General features: G+C 44.5%; 1 protein-coding gene across 1 annotated transcript in view; it reads left to right on the top strand.

Moving 5' to 3' along the window:
* The window catches only part of LOC137638419 (E3 ubiquitin-protein ligase RNF10), a 93,146-nt gene that overhangs the window by 28,397 nt on the left and 47,322 nt on the right, over positions 1–17,427 (top strand). The window contains exons 5-7 of the mRNA XM_068370471.1: positions 11,039–11,160; positions 11,360–11,555; positions 11,716–12,144. Coding sequence (XP_068226572.1) covers positions 11,039–11,160; positions 11,360–11,555; positions 11,716–12,144 — 747 coding nt within the window. The remainder of the gene's footprint in view (positions 1–11,038; positions 11,161–11,359; positions 11,556–11,715; positions 12,145–17,427) is intronic.

Below are 17,427 nucleotides of genomic sequence, written 5' to 3' on the forward strand. Positions count from 1 at the left end.
GAGGCAAGGGACAGTGACATTGCCCTATCAAGCAGGAACCCTAGAAACTGACCATATTACATATGATCAGCGCCCAAGCTATTCAGGAGAAAAAGAAATGGGTCCGAGGTTACCGTTATTAGCTGTATCTCAAAATGATCCGTAGTGCCTTAATTTTGCGAACTATTATCATTATTATTATTACTTGCTAGTCTACAACCCTAGTTGGATAAGCATGATGCTCTAAGCCTAGGGTCTCCAACCGGGAAAATGGCCCTGTGAGGAAAGGAAATGGAAATTTTGTTTATGTGAGGAATAACATTGAAATAAATATCTCCTATATAAACTATAAAAACTTTTAACATAAGAGGAAGAGAAAAATGACAGAACAGCATGCCCGAGTGTACTCTCAAGCAAGAGAACTCTTAACCCAAGACAGTGGAAGACCATGGTACAGAGGCTAACAAGACTGAAGATCAATGATTTGATTTTGGAGTGTTATCCTAGAAGAGTTGCTTACTAAAGCCAAAGTCTCTTCTACCCTTACCAAGAGGAAAGTGGCCTCTGAACATTTACAGTGCAGTAACCCCTTTGGTGAAGAAGAATAGTTTGGTAATCTCAGTGCTGTCAGGTGTATGAGGACAAGAAAATGAGGAAGAATAGGCCAGACTATTCACTGTTTGTGGGTAGGCAAATGAAAAATGAACCGTAACCAGAGAGAAAGGCCCAATGTAGTACTGGCTGGCCTGTCAGAAGACCCCATAACACTCTAGCGGTAGTATCTCAACTAGGCCTGTATTTGAATGAAACAATCCCAATTTAGTGATCTCGGATTCTTACGGCTAAGCATTTAAAAATGAGTTATTTTAATGGGTCATAAAGCATTTGTTTGTATTTGTAATTTATTTTATAATGTTAGAGCGGGTTGTGGGTGCCAAGATCGTTAGTATTAACTATGTTTATGTTAAGCATCTACATACACTATATAAAACCACACCAAAGTTACCTCCGACATGGAAGTAAACTTATCAATTTGTTGATTAATTCAATATGTTCTTAATTCTCTTTTCCTAAATGCTTTGAGTTTCAGAATAATTCTGAAATTGGCCTTGTCCTTGACAAGAAAGATTTGATTTTTATTAGGCCTATCAATTTTTCTTGTTCTGAATTATATATAAAGTTGCCAAGTTCCTTTGAAGTAACCAATAATAAGTTTCTGACAATATAGTTGCTCAACATAAGCATTGTGAATACAGTACTGACAATATTGGCACCCCTAACCAGCTCTAAAATTAAAAATAGATTACCAAGACAAGCAATAATAAATGAAGAGATAACTGCAGAAGGAAATGCATATGAAACAGTTGAAAAAGAAAAGGAAGAGAGAATTATTGAAAACATTTTCCAAAAACAGTCGGAGAAAAATAAACATTTATTCAGTCTTCAATAGAATAAGAGTTAAATCGGTAAAGAAATTTTGTTTCTCTTAACATTTTCGAAATTAGTCCTTAATTATTAGTTGTTCCGACACAGAGACTTACCTCGAAACACTTTATAGGAGATTACTGGTAACTCCTCTCCGACGACCAGATTTTTACGTAGTTTCCCCCTACTTCCATGTTCTATACTGTCCTGAATAACGGGAAATAACATGACCTGGGGGCATTGCCCGGGCAGGTCGCCCGTCTTTGAGAAGCTCTCTCCAGTAAGTTTTCTGGTCGGTTCGTGAACACACGTGCTTCACGAAGCTCCTCATACTCCGTGCGATTCCCTTTGTGTTTGGTTCCACGTGATCGGGATCTCAGTGTGTGTTTAGTGCTTTTACTACGTGCTTTAGATTTCGCTCCCTTGTGCTTCCCTAGTGTTTTAGTGCTTTTCCTTTGTGGCTTGCTTGTGTCTACGGCCCTTTGTGTTGCGTTATGGAACGCGTTCGCCGTTGTCCTGGGCCTAGGGCCGGTAGATCATGCGGGGCTTTTCTGTCTAAGCCCGAGGTTGACCCGCATACGTTGTGTACCTCGTGTAGGGGTAAAGCTTGTTCGCCGTCGGATAAGTGTTCCGAATGTGCCGATTGGCCCGAGGTCCAGTGGATAAAATTCCGTACCAAAAAGAAGGCATCGAAGAAGTCCCCTAGGAAGACTAGCGTTTCTTCCCCTGCGACTTCAGCAGGAGAAGGGTCAGGTAGGGTACATCCGCCTTCCCCTACCCTAAGTAAGGGGCGAGGTAAGTCCAGGGAGAACATGCAGTTGGCTCCTCTTTCCCAAGAGAGGGAATTTGTGGGCGGTCCTTCGTTGGCCAAGGCAAGTCAGGCGACCGTAAGTGAGTGTAGTGGGGGTCCGGGGGACGTGGCTCTCTCTCATAAGGGCCACGTCTCGTCGGGGGACCCCATGTGGTCTAATAGTGTCCCTTTTTCTTCGTCAGGTTCCTGGGTGGAAGTTCCAGGGGCATCAGCGACGAGTGGTGGCGTCGGCAGAGAGGAGTCCCCGCAAGAAGATCCATTGGCTTGGGACGTGCCGAGGACTCCGATGAGGTCCCCACTGGACATGGAGGAAGGCCTTGGCGAGGCCTTCCCCGGTTTGGCGGGCCCGTCGGGATGGTTGCCGCCGAAGACTTCGCTACAGGAGAGTCTCCCCATTCCTTCTCCGTCAGGGGTACGGCGTAGCCCCAAGAAAACGCAGTCACGTGCTAGGTCACGATACGGGGGTCAGTCTTTCTCGTCAGGACGTGACTCTTCGGATTCGTCAAGCAGTGAACGGAGGAGACGACAGAGGAGGAAACGAGATCGGTCGGTGCGGAGGAACTCCCCTTTGCGGTCTCCCACAAGATCTCGGGACAGGGTGAGTCCCAGTTCCCCTCCTCCCAAAAGCAGGAGAACAACCCCCCCAGTAGGGACGTGGAAACGAGGTTGGTCTGTGCGGAGGAACTCCCCTTCGCGGTCTCCCACAGGATCTCGGGACAGGATGAGTCCCCGTTCCCCTACACCCAAAAGCAGGAGACCAGTCTCTCCGAAAGGGACGTGGGTGTTCGTCCCAGAGAACAACTTTAAAGTCTTTTCCAAGCCTATTGGTTCGACACATGAGCGGGCAGGAGACAGTCCCCCTAGAAGGACCTCCACGTGCTGCGTCAGGGAATCACCAGATGAGCGAAGGGCTACATCTTGCAGGCCTAAGACCCGTCCTGGAGACGTTTATCCCGCCCAGCGCAGGGGGCCGTCGTCTAGGCCGGGCAGCCTTGACAGGTCTCCCCATCGAGACCCCAGAAGGGGAAGGACACCTCCGTCGAACTATCTCACGGAGGACACCGTTTCACCGAAAAAGGCCACGAAGAGGAGAGGGACGGCGGACGTCGAAGGTAAAGGGAACCGTGGACCCCGCCATCACGGCAGAGACCGAGATCACGATTCGCCCCGTCGGTCGGAAGGAGGGGAGGGCGAGTCGGCGGTGACGGAGGACTCGGCGTACAGGAGAGTCCTTGCCTTAATTAGGGGTTATAACAACCTTATAGAACCCGCCACTCAAGAGGAAGAACCCTGGACTTCAGGCCTGAACAAGTTCATAGCGGTCCCTGCCCAGAAAAAGTCCTCTCTCTCTCTTCCCGAGGCCAGTAACGTGGGGATTGGAAAGACTCACATTGATAAGGTCATATCCCGCAATAGCGACTCCTGCAGGGGTCACAGCTCAGCAAAGCTCCTACAGGGTTTGAAGTCGCAGACGAAATACTACTCTTTAGAAAATAGGCCGACTGGTGCGTGCAAGACCGAGGAAACCATAGACATCCTGTGCCAGGGCATCTCCGACGGGAGGGCATCGGCAGCATCTACCTTCTTCTCCCCTTCCGAGTCGGCAATGATGGAGGAGATGTCCAAGGACTTAGTTAATGTGGCCTCCTGGCTGGATTGGTGGGCCACCACCCTAGTAGGCACCCAGATTCCTACAGACTCCATGGAACCTGCAAAACGGGAGGCTCTGAATGAGTTGCTGGGGTCAGGTAGCCGCGCCCTTAAATTCCTGACCTTTCAGTCTTTGGCGCTCTCCGCAAACTGGATTCTCCGGAGAAGAGACGCCCTAGTCAAGAACCTTCCCATTAAGATTCCTGACAGGGAAGCTAAAGCCTTGAAGACCTGCTCCGTCTGGGGGGAGCAGCTTATTCCGACGAAGAAGGCGGAAGAGGTCGTGGAGAAGTTGGCCAAAAAGAGGGAGCTACCTACCCTGAAGCCACAGACGGCACGCCGCTCCATCTTCAGGAGGCCAGTGACAGAAGCACCCATGGCCGCGCGTACCACACCAACTCAAGGAAGGAGGGAACCCTCGTCAGGACAGTGGTCTTCCTCTGTGGTTCCCCCCCGAAGAGGTTCATCTTCTAACCCCCCAAAGTATAGGTCTTCTTTCTACTCCTCCAGAAGGGGGAGAACAGGCCGTTCTTCCCGTAGGAGATAAGATGGGAGGCCCGCCTCCCCTGCCCAAGCCTCAGGTAGGGGGATGCCTCAGACTCACTTGGCAAGCATGGAAGCTCCACGGAGCAGATCCGTGGACAGTTACAGTACTAAAGGAGGGCTACAGGATCCCCTTCATGGAAGAGACACCCCCCCTAGTTCCAGCAACGCAGGCAGACTGGTTGGTGCCCAAGGACCTGACGAAGAGGGCAGCGTTGGACGAAGAAGTCAAGACGTTGCTGCAGAAGGGAGCTTTAGAAACAGTGACATTCCCGGGTCCGGGGTTCTACAGCCGCCTGTTCCTAGTGGAAAAAGCGACAGGAGGGTGGAGACCTGTAATAGACCTGTCAGCCCTCAACAGGTTTCTCAGGAAAGTGACCTTCAAAATGGACACTCCAAGAACGGTCATGGCGTCCTTGAGAGAGGGCGACTTTATGATTTCTATAGACCTCAAGGACGCCTACTTCCAAGTGCCCATTCATCCGTCGAGCAGGAAGTTTCTCCGGGTCAAGTGGGGTACCCAGGTGTTACAATTCAAGGCCCTATGCTTCGGTCTTTCAACAGCCCCCCAGGCATTCACGAGGGTCTTTACGACGGTCTCCATATGGGCCCACGAACGGGGCATTCGACTCATCAGGTACCTGGACGACTGGTTACTCCTTTCATCCTCAAAGGAAGACTTGAAACAACAGGGCGAAGATCTTCTTCAATTGTGCAAGACCCTGGGCATCGTGGTCAACTTGGAGAAATCACAGCTAACCCCATCCAACAGGAGGACGTACCTTGGAATGGTCCTGGATTCGTTACAGGTCAAGGCATTCCCAACCACGGAAAGGCTGGACAACCTGGATCGAGTGCTCCGGCCCTTCCTTCTGGGTCGCCCCAGAAGAGCGCAGGATTGGCAAAGGTTGGTAGGGCACCTGGTGTCCCTAGAGAAGCTGGTACCTCACGGGAGACAGAACTTAAGGGTGGTTCAATGGAACCTGAAAGAACATTGGAACCAGAAAAGTTCCCCGGACATTGTGGTTCCTCTCCTTCAGGAGTCCAGGAAGGCCTTGGAATGGTGGCAGGATCGGTCGAACACCCTAAGGGGGATGCCACTGTCCTCCCAACCTCCGGAGGTTCTTCTCTTCACGGACGCATCGAAGGACGGGTGGGGAGCCCATCTCCGGGAAAAGACAGCAAAGGGGGCGTGGTCAGAGGGGGAGAAATCCCTACACATAAATATCCTGGAAATGAGAGCGGTCCAAGAAGCCTGCAACCACTTCGAGGAGGACATGAGAGGGCATTCGGTGGCCCTAATGTCAGACAATGCAACGGTGGTGGCTTACGTGAAGAAGGAGGGGGGACTGAGATCAAAAGAGTTGTGCGAACTAGCCTTTCAAATCCTAAAATGGGCGGAACAGAAGGACGTCATCCTGACGGCAAGGTTCATTCCAGGGAAGAACAACGTCCTAGCAGACGGCCTCAGCAGAGTGGGGCAAGTGGTAGCAACAGAATGGTCCCTACACCCACAAGTGGCAAGCTACATTATACAGATGTGGGGATCTCCGGTAATGGATCTGTTTGCAACAAGGTTGAACGCGCAACTCCCCGTATTTTGTTCTCCCGTCCCAGATCCGAAGGCGGCAATGGAAGACTCCTTTCAGCACAAGTGGGACGGACTGGACGTGTACGCCTTCCCCCCCTTCTCCCTGATAAGGCAGGTCCTCAACAGAGTAAGGGCAGCAACCAACCTAAGGATGACTTTGGTAGCGCCTTGGTGGCCGGAGAGAGAATGGTTCGCGGACCTAAGGAACCTCACCGTCCTACCTCCTTGGCCTCTACCCGGCAGGTCAGACCTATTAAAACAACCTCACTTTCAGCGGTTTCACAGAAACCCGCAAGCCCTTCGTCTTCACGCCTGGAGATTATCCAGCGGCTCCTGAAGAAGCAAGGGTACTCCGGCAAGACAGCCAGGAGGATGTCGCTATACCTGAGGAAATCATCCACAGCCGTCTACCAGTCTAAGTGGGCGGTATTCGTGAAGTGGTGCAGGGACATGAAGATAGAGCCCTTGGAAGCGTCAGTGCCCGTGATAGCCGACTTCATGGTTTATCTCAGGGACAAGTTAGACATGTCAGTTCCAGCGATCAAGGGAGTTCGGGCGGCTCTGGGTCAAGTCTTTCTTCTCAAGGGCATAGATCTCGGCTCCTCCAGGCATATCTCCATGCTTATCAGAGCGTTCGAACAATCATGCCCCTCTTCCGCCCCTAGAATCCCGAGTTGGGACTTAGCGCGAGTCCTAGATATGTTACGGAAACCACCATTCGAGCCCTTAAAGGACATTGATGACAAGAATCTCACGCTCAAGGCGGTCTTCTTGCTAGCATTAGCCTCGGCTAAGAGGGTGGGCAAGCTACACGGACTGTCATTCGAGGTGGAACACACTAGGGGATGGAAGGAAGTAACCTTTAAGTTTGTCACATCCTTCGTCGCCAAGACTCAGAACCCCTCGGTGTGGGATCCGAGGTTTGAGAGTTTTTCGATTCCGGCAATCCCGAATAAAGGAAACCCGGAGGACCTAAAATTATGCCCGGTCAGGACTATTAGGAAATACCTTAAGAGAACGGCAAACCTCCGCCCGTCTATCAAGAATCTCTTCGTCTCATGGGGAAAAATAAAGAAAAACATATCCAAAAATACGGTTTCGTTCTGGCTCAGGAAAGTGATCACGCAAGCCTACTTAAAACAAGGTCTTCCTACACCGGGGAAACCCAGAGCTCACGATGTTCGGGGCATTAGCACCTCTCTAACGTTCGAAAAGAACATGTCAGTAGCGCAGGTTCTTCGAGCGGGAACTTGGTCCAACCAGTCGACCTTCACCGCACATTATCTCAAGGACTGTACGAGAAAGTCTCTAGACGGGTTTTCTATCGGGCCGGTCATCTCAGCCCTGCATTCGGTTTGACGGCTCAAGCCCCAGGCTCAATCGCGAAACATAAAGTATCTAGACACAAGGAGCCGAGTTCTATTTTCCCCCCTTTTCTAACTTTCTCGTACCGTCAGTCGTCATCAAGAAATATCGCTCATTACACAAGACGAAAATTCGCCATATCAAGTACAACGAAGATATTGCAGAAGGGTAAGTGTTATATCACACTTAATGAGTCTTTTACGTAGTTTTCCCTACTGTCCATCGGGGTCAGGGCTAAAGGGCACTCCCCCCTCCTAAGGTGTAAGTCTCCTATAAAGTGTTTCGAGGTAAGTCTGTGTCGGAACAAATCACAAATTTTAAGTAATTTGTATTTTTCCTAACAATACTTACCGAAGAAACACTTTCAGTTTAGGGCCCCCCCCAACCGTCCCCGCAGTGCCCCACTGACCTCGTGGTATTGTTCATTACATAAAACTTACTGGAGAGAGCTTCTCAAAGACGGGCGACCTGCCCGGGCAATGCCCCCAGGTCATGTTATTTCCCGTTATTCAGGACAGTATAGAACATGGAAGTAGGGGGAAACTACGTAAAAATCTGGTCGTCGGAGAGGAGTTACCAGTAATCTCCTATAAAGTGTTTCTTCGGTAAGTATTGTTAGGAAAAATACAAATTACTTAAAATTTGTGATTTATAAGTTGATTTTAATATATGATTGAAATGCTATATGCAAAGCTGAAATTCCATGAACTTCTAAGTGTATAGCCTCAATTGCATGTTTGTTTTATGATTTATTTATATAGCTTCTTGCTGTTTACTCAAATCTGTCATTAAATCAAAGAAACTTGGTTATTTTAATTTTAAAGATTATAGCTAATAGACTAATAAGAACCATCCTTGAATGCCATGGTCTCTAGAGCAGTGGTTCCCAACCTGGGGGAAATTTCCCCCTGGGGGGGAAATTTGAAGCTTCCAGGGGGAAATAATTACACTACCTACTAACTAAAACAAGCGGAAAATGTCCTCATAGTACGGGCGGCAATTTGTTGTTAGCCATTCAATTGTGATATGATCATATCAGTTCTCAAAGACATTATATTCAAGGGGAGAATTGGAGTGTCATGCCTATTTCTGAGGCAGGCGAGTGGACATGAGGGCTGGGTGGGGCATGAAGGGGGAAATCTGGATGGTTGAACTGGGTGCAGGGGGGAAATGACAGAAAAAAGGTTGGGAACCACTGCTCTAGAGTATTATTTGTATATTATAATTGACACTATTTTATGCCCCCTGTGCCTGGGGGGGGGTCATAAAAAAAAATTAGAATAGCGCCAACGTATCCCTAAGTGTCGTAAGAGGCGACTAAAAGGGACGGGACGACGGGGCTGGGAACCCCCTCTCCTGTATTATATACTCCTGTGAGACATCGAAGAGTTGGAGCTTGGGGAGAGTGACTGCTCCCCGCACTCTAGTTTTGGGGTGTCTGAATATGCATGAATGTAGTACAATAGAGAGTAAAAGATGTGAGATTGGAAGAATGTTCTGGAATAGAAGGATGGATATATTGGCTTTTTGTGAGACGAAGATAAAAGGGAAGGGTGAAGTGATGTTTGGTGAAGTGACTGGTAGTGCCTGGGATTGAAAGGGCAAGAGCAAGAGAGGGTGTGGCTTTATATCTGAGTGAATGGATGACAGGTGAAGTAGTGGAATGGAAGGAGATATCATCTAGGTTAATGTGGGTAAGGGTTAGGTTGGGTAGGGAATGTTGGGCTTTTGTTAGTGCGTATGTGCCAGGTTGTGAGAAAAGTGAAGAAGAGCGGAATGGGTTCTGGAATGAATTAACTAGGTGTGTAGGAGGACTGGGTAGAAGGAATTATGTAGTTGTCATGGGTGACTTAAATGCTAGATTGGGCACTGGAGAGGTAGAAGGTGTCATTGGGAAGTATGGCGTACCAGGTGAAAATGAGAGTGGTGAGAGACTGGTAGATATGTGTCAAGCAAGAGATGGTGATATGTTCTAGCTTTTTCAAAAAGAAAGATAAAAACACGTATACATGGGTAAGAGTGTCAAATGGAAGACTGGTAGAAAGGGCGTCAATGGATTGTGTTGATGACTAAAAAAATGTTTGGAAGATTGAAAGACTTGCACGTGTTTAGGGGTATGGCAAACAGTATGTCTGATCATTTTTTAGTGGAAGGAAAATTAGTTGTAGCCAAAAGGGGGGGGGATGTAAAAGGGAGCTAGTAAAGAGTTGATAAAATCTGTCCTCACACCATCCATACCTGCTCTCTTCACTTCCTCTCTTGTAATCTCATTCTCATCCTCCATCACTGACACCTTAATACCTGCCACAGCAATTATATCTGCATCTCTATCATTCTCAACATTCAGCAACCATTCAAAAAAATTCATCCCATCTTGTTCTTGCCTCCTTTCCTTTCAACAACCTTCCGTTTTCATCTTTTACTGTTTCTTCACTCCTCGATCCACCCTTCTTACTCTTCACTTTTTTCCAAAACTTCTACTTAATCTCTTCATATGAACCACCCAATCCCTGACCTCACCTCCATTCAGCAACCCCCTCTGCCTCGGTCACTTTCCCTTTTACTTCCCATTTTTCAGGGTGGAAGTTAGAGACTGGTGGTCTAGGAGTGGAAGCTAGTTAAAGGAAATTTTGCTAAGCTTGCAAGTAAAGAGTGGTTAGAGGATTGTTGTAGGTAGTATGAGGAAAGGTAACGAGTTGTGGAATGAGGGAGTAAAGGTGAAGGTGAAAGAGAAAGGAGGAGGTATTTGGAGAATGTCAGCAGAGTACAATACTAGTATAGAGAAGTATTGGCACAAGTAGCATATGTATATCTGAATTTGAGGGAAGGGCCTCACCATTGCTTAGTGAATAACCTTAAGTATGAATAGGTTCTTATGAGAAAGTGGTGAGGAAAATTACTGTTAAAAACTCTTACTTATGCATACTAAAGTACTGTGTAATAAACCAATCCACTAAAAAAACCAAGTCCAATTTTTCAAAACAGGAAATTTTTGGAGAAAAATTCCTTCTACTTTCATGAATACCGATCGATTTTTTCTTTCAAACGAAAATACAGTATAGGGAATTTTATAGCTTACAATCTGTACATTCACTTCTCAGAAAAACTAAAACATCCTTATGAAAAATAGTCACCTTTGAAAGTGACTTTTATACAATGATAAAATAATACATATAAAAAAATTAAGTAAGCTAAGAAAATTTCTCTAAGTGCAACTTTTAGAACAGAATTCTCTTTAAATTGTTTGAAAAAAAAAAGCAGAATTGTTTGAAAAATAAAGCAGGTTGAAGTAACCCCAAATTATTTATGAAAATGTTACTGAGTTATGCCCCCTAAACTATCAGGCTGAGGCAGGGGACTATCAGCTGTCCTTGCGAATGCAAGGCAATAATATTACCGCTGTACTAATGATGTTGATCCCCATAGGTTGTGTAGGGTTAATACTATTGGTTGTCTAATATGAGACTGGTATCTGGTGTAATATTTAGTAAACAAACAGATATGTCTAGCTCCTGAGATCATAAGTTTTACATTTGATTGCAATAATAACTTTACAATATTAATGACACCTCTTCATCTATTGCTGAAATGGTAAATTCTAATAAACACTATGATAAGTTGGACCTTACATGATAGTCTAGTTATTTTACTTGTAATGATGCTTATACTTTCAGGTAACCCGCTGTGGACACATCTACTGTTATCCCTGCATGTTACATTATCTGGCACTTTCAGATGAAAACTGGAGAAAGTGTCCTATATGTTATGAACCTGTTGAAAGAGAGGATCTGAAAAGGTATTAGCAATATAGGTTATATCCATGCTGCACGATATTTTCATGGTCTTGTTATAACTATATACTGTATATGTTACTATACTAATAAAATTTATATGTTGAATACAGTGATGGATGTTTTCATGAATTAAAAGTGTTACAAAAGTCAACGTTCCTTGTTAAATGCTATTTTAATCAATATAGATTGTTCTCCCTTCAGTGTTGTTGCAATCTGCCATAAGGACTTTGGCATTGGGGAGGAAATAGAACTTCAGCTGATGCGGCGAGAACGAGATTCTCTTTTGCCGATGCCAGCTGCCTCATTTTCTCCAAAGATGATTGAAGATATTCCCAGAATTGGTGTTGTAACAGCTGCTACTCCACACTCAAAGCTATTTTTGGCTTCGAAGGAAGAGGTATAAAGGATTTACAGTGTGTAGTTTTAAGTACAGTATTTTTAGAATTTCAATAATGAGTGTTGCGTATTCAAAACGTCATGTATTCTTATATATCTAGTGTTATGGTTCTGAATTTTGCAATTGAAATTTATTTAAATTCAATAATGTTTTCGTCTAGGTAAAGCTTCACATTTTGGATAGAGAACATAGAGACCTTACTGCCCAGTTAATAGAAGAGGGTGATCAACCTGAGGCCTGCTTTATCACTGAAGCATTGGCACTTATACAATCGAGAAGAGATGCTATCAGTGCTAGCAGTGACCCTTTGGAGACCAGGGATCTGCCAGAAGGAGAAATGGAAGCACTCTCTCTTTCAAGTCCTGAAGATCCATCTTCTTGTGAAAGTCTTCCCTCCTCTGAAGAGCCTCTTAGTCCCCTTTCCCCTGATGACTGTAAGGTGCAGTCTCTTGATGAATTTGGTTCTGCTACAGGTGAAGAGGAATTATCTTGTGCCTCAGAAACACCAGCTGAAGTCCCTACTGTTACTGTAGATGACCTTGATATATCACATTTGCAGCCATGCAATCTTAGTTCAAAAGGTGGACAGGTATGTGCTTGAGTTTTATTTGTGTGTCCTTTAACAGGCTTTGATTTTGTAATGTATATGATATGGAAGGGGTGCTGCTGAAACTCTAAATTCTATGTGAAATACAGTAATTTGATTGGATGTTTGCTGAGAAAATAAGTATGCAGACCTGCACTTTGACCAAGTAGTAAGTTAAGCTTATGCTTATGAGAGATTTGGACCATCCCTGACATTTGCATATACTTTACTAAACCCTATCCACTATTTTATGTACATCGTTCTCTCCACATATTGTGGATGCTACCAAACTGCGAGTGTCTTGAGAAGTACTAGTTTTGACTGTGGAAAGACATCCATAAGTTTGACAATTAACACATGAATGCAATGAATTTTATTTCAAATCCCTTCTAAGTTGATGGATTTTACAGTCTATTCAACTATGCATAAAAAGTGTATTTCCCGCAGACTGTCTTGTCAGGACAAGTTTGTTTTGACATGATTGTATGCCATCGTCCTTAAATAAAGTATGACTGCAGCAAAACTGGAATAGCTATCAAGGCTTGAGGAACTGTAGTTATAATTACTGATGTTTGGTGCTGATCCACCTGTCAGTCAGCAAGACTAGCACTTTTGACTCCTATAGTAGGCAGTATGTATATATAGACCGGCAGCTACGGTCACTTTAATCATGCTGAGAAAGGAAAAGGGTTTAATTATCTAAACTGATGGACTGGATGTATGTTTTAGGGAAATGGATTTCTGGCTGGCTGTATCCTGTACTTTCAGCCCCGGGGGCTACATTAAGACCCCCAAAAATTCATTTTAATCATGTACAGTATTGGGTTTTTAATAGATCTGCGGAATGGACTGGGCCCCAGAAATGGTCATGCCAGAACTTCTATCGTGTACATTATCCCAGACAGGAGGGTTTTAGGGGTCAAAAGTACGTGGTTAATCATGCGAAGAGAGGAATGGATGAAGCTTGGTGAAATTGAATGATAACTGTCTTGATTTTAAAAACACCAATACCAGAAATTTTATCCCGTATTTTCCCCCTGCCAGAAACTCATAATTAAGAATTTTGAGGAGGTTCCCTTCCTGGGTTTCTAAAGTGAAAAATGTATAATGGGTGCACACACATTCACCAAATTGCTGCAACTGCTCTACAGGTAATGTCGTTATAAACATTCTTTGGTAATTATACAGAAAATTATTCGACTGACCTTATCAGAGAACGTCAAGCCATTCAAAATCCGAAGGATGTGTAGTGTTTTTCTGACACAGAAGAGTTACACCTGATTTAGCAACAATATGAGAAGTATTTCAGACAGATGATGTATGGGAACTTTGGTGAGACAGCTTCATATTGGTCACTATATTTACCTTTTCAATCAACTCAATCAGGAACAACTAAAGGCTGTCAAGCAGAATAATGTTGCAAGTGATGTGTGTGGAAAGAAGGTTGTTGGAGGCAGCATGAGGAAGGGCAGTGAATGGTGGAATGAAGGAGTGAAGGTAAAAGTGGAAGAGAAAAAGAGGGCTTTTGAAGAATGGCTGCAGAGTAATAGCGTAGAGAAGTATGAAAAATATAGAGAGAAAAATGTGGAAGTAAAGCGCAGGGTACGTGAGGCAAAGAGGGCAGCTGACCTGAGGTGGGGTCAGGGATTGGGTCATTCATATGAAGAGAATAAGAAGTAGTTTTGGAAAGAAGTGAAGAGAGTAAGGAAAGCTGGCTCAAGAATTGAAGAGACAGTGAAAGATGGAAATGGAAGGTTGTTAGAAGGAGAGGAGGCAAGGAAGAGATGGGCGGAATATTTTGAAAGTTTACTGAATGTTGAGGATAATAGGGAGGAAGATATAATTGCTGTTGCAGGTGTTGAGGTGCCAGTGATGGGAGATGAGAATGAGAGAGAGATTACAATAGATGAAGTGAGGAGAGCACTAGGTGAAACGAGAGTAGGAAAAGCGTCTAGTATGGATGGTGTGAGAGCTGAGATGTTGAAGGAAGGGTGTGTGACTGTACTTGAATGGTTGGTGAGATTGTTTAATATGTGTTTTGTGTTGTCAATGGTACCAGTAGATTGGGTTTGTGCATGTATTGTACCACTATGTAAGGGTAAGGGAGATGTGCATGAATGTTGTAATTCAAGAGGTATTAGTTTGTTAAGCGTAGTTGGAAAAGTGTATGGTAGAGTAATGATTAATAGGATCAAGGATAAAACAGAGAATGCAATCTTAGAAGTACAGGTGGTTTTAGAAGAGGTAGGGGTGTATGAATCAGATTTTTACAGTTAGGCAGATATGCGAGAAATATTTAGCTAAAGGTAAGGAGGTGTATGTTGCGTTTATGGATCTGGAGAAAGCGTATGATAGAGTTGATAGGGAAGCACTGTGGAATGTGACGAGGTTATATGGAGTTGGTGGAAGGTTGTTGCAAGCAGTGAAAAGTTTCTACAAAGGTAGTAAAGCAGGTGTTAGGATAGGAAATAAAGTGAGTGATTGGTTTCCGGTGAGAGTGGGGCTGAGACAGGGATGTGTGATGTCACCGTGGTTGTTTAACTTGTATGTTGATGAGTGGTGAGAGAGGTGAATGCTCGAGTGCTTGGACGAGGATTAAAACTGGTAGACGAGAATGACCATGAATGGGAGGTAAATCAGTTGTTTGCGGATGATACTGTACTGGTTGCAGACACAGAAGAGAAGCTTGGCCGATTAGTGACAGAATTTGGAAGAGTGTGTGAGAGAAGGAAGTTGAGAGTTAATGTGGGTAAGAGTAAGGTTATGAGATGTACGAGAAGGGAGCGTGGTGCAAGGTTGAATGTCACGTTGAATGGAGAGTTACTTGAGGAGGTGGATCAGTTTAAGTACTTGGGGTCTGTCGTTGCAGCAAATGGTGGAGTGGAAGCAGATGTACGTCAGAGAGTGAATGAAGGTTGCAAAGTGTTGGGGGCAGTTAAGGGAGTAGTAAAAAATAGAGGGTTGGGCATGAATGTAAAAAGAGTTCTATATGAGAAAGTGATTGTACCAACTGTGATGTATGGATCGGAGTTGTGGGGAATGAAAGTGACGGAGAGACAAAAATTGAATGTGTTTGAGATGAAGTGTCTAAGGAGTATGGCTGGTGTATCTCGAGTAGATAGGGTTAGGAACGAATTGGTGAGAGTGAAAACGGGTGTAAGAAATGAGTTAGCAGCTAGAGTGGATATGAATTTGTTGAGGTGGTTTGGCCATGTTGAGAGAATGGAAAATGGCTGTCTGCTAAAGAAGGTGATGAATGCAAGAGTTGATGGGAGAAGTACAAGAGGAAGGCCAAGGTTTGGGTGGATGGATGGAGTGAAGGAAGCTCTGGGTGATAGGAGGATAGATGTGAGAGAGGCAAGAGAGCGTGCTAGAAATAGGAATGAATGGCGAGCGATTGTGACGCAGTTCCGGTAGGCCCTGCTGCTGCCTCCGATGCCTTAGATGACCGCGGAGGTAGCAGCAGTAGGGGATTCAGCATTATGAAACTACATCTGTGGTGGATAATGTGGGAAGGTGGGATGTGGCACCCTAGCAGTACCAGCTGAACTCGGTTGAGTCCCTTGTTAGGCTGGAGGAACGTAGTGAGTAGAGGTCCCCTTTTTGTTTTGTTTCATTTGTTGATGTCGGCTACCCCCCAAAATTGGGGGAAGTGCCTTGGTATATGTATATATGTACTACATTAAGATACTTCCAAATATTGTAAAGGTGTTTTTATGCGCTGATTAGACCTAACTATGCTCGTTTGGGTTATCTCTATCTACGGAATCTTAAGAATTTGTCACCTGATGCATTAAACGCACTGAAGGCTGGAGCAGTCTCTGCCAGAAAAATAAAGAAATCGTTCCCAGAGCTCTAGATGACTTGACACTGGAACAAAGTGTAAACCAAGATCAACATCTACTGGTATAACTCACTTCAAAAACTCTGAAGATCCATTTACAAGATGATGTACAAGTTAAATTCAGAGAGGTCTCGCAGTTTCTGAACTCAAAAGCCGCTCGCTGAAATCCAATTTGGCGAAACACCTGCAAACCAGCTGCAAAAGTGTCTAGTATTAATAGACAACAAAGATACGTAAGCACTAATTGACACATTCAAGAATGTTTGTAATCCATCTGAGAAGTATTATTCTGAAGTTGCAGGTCTGATCAATATTGCCACCGGTAAAGTGGCTACTTCAATAACAGCTTATCTGATTAGTAGTCTAAAGTGTGGTACTGAACTTTGGGAGAGGTTCATAAAAGAGTGGAAAGATGCTGATGCCCATTTTCTGAAACCAGTCAAATGTATCGGTTAAAACTTTTTCATCTGGAAATATTGAGAGAAGACCTACATAGGACAAAAAGGTTTTGAATGCTGTAGACTTGGTTCGTGATACCTTTGGAAATGTACTGTAAAAGATATCACTGATGGAAGAAAGCAATATTGATTTGCTAGAGAAACTGACTTATCCAGAAACAGAGGTATCCTTTTCAATTGCACATACAGATGGAACTCCTGCCAAGACAGATAAAGCAAACCTAAAAAAATTATTCTGGAGTCGAAGATCGATGCAGCATCAGTCGAAGAATACACATTTCAGTCAATGTTTTTTGATGGGGGATTTATACTGCATGAAATACTTCCTCATCACACCAAATCAACATATGGGACAATTGTTTGGGATATATCTAAAGTCTGTTCTGCTAAGGAAACAACTGTACATCTGCTGTTCGACCAATATCAGCAACCATTAATCAAGGACATCGGACATCCTAAAAGAGGGACTGAATTATCTCAAGAAAAAAAAAAAACCCACGACAAAAAGGCTGTGAACTGTTGAAGAAGGGTATGATCAAGGATGAATTTGTCAAGTTCATGATATGAGAACAAGAGAGAGTGCTATGCTCCGATAGAAGCCGTGAAAACTGTTTGTTTCACATGGTGGAAACTGCATTAAGCTTCAAACAAATGCAATGGAAATGCTAGTGGTTGAAAAGCCAGAAGAATTCCAAAATTGACATGAAAAAGCTGATACCCATATTTGCTACCATGTCCTGAGAGAAGGGGGAAACATGGTCATCAGGTCATCTGACAAGTTTGGTGTAAAAACTACCTGCAGAATCACAGATAATAATGGATTTTAAAGTATGAAATAACAGGAGGCATGCCAATGTTACAGCTACCTCGATATCTAGAAGAAACGGCAGGTTTTGAGTGCTCTTATGGCATGTCATGCCTTGATGACAGGCTGCGACTGCACATCTACATTTCTTGGCGAGGGAAGGCGGGCATACTGTCCAA

The sequence above is a fragment of the Palaemon carinicauda genome, chromosome 3 (assembly GCF_036898095.1).
Source record: "Palaemon carinicauda isolate YSFRI2023 chromosome 3, ASM3689809v2, whole genome shotgun sequence".
Taxonomy (NCBI): domain Eukaryota; kingdom Metazoa; phylum Arthropoda; class Malacostraca; order Decapoda; family Palaemonidae; genus Palaemon; species Palaemon carinicauda.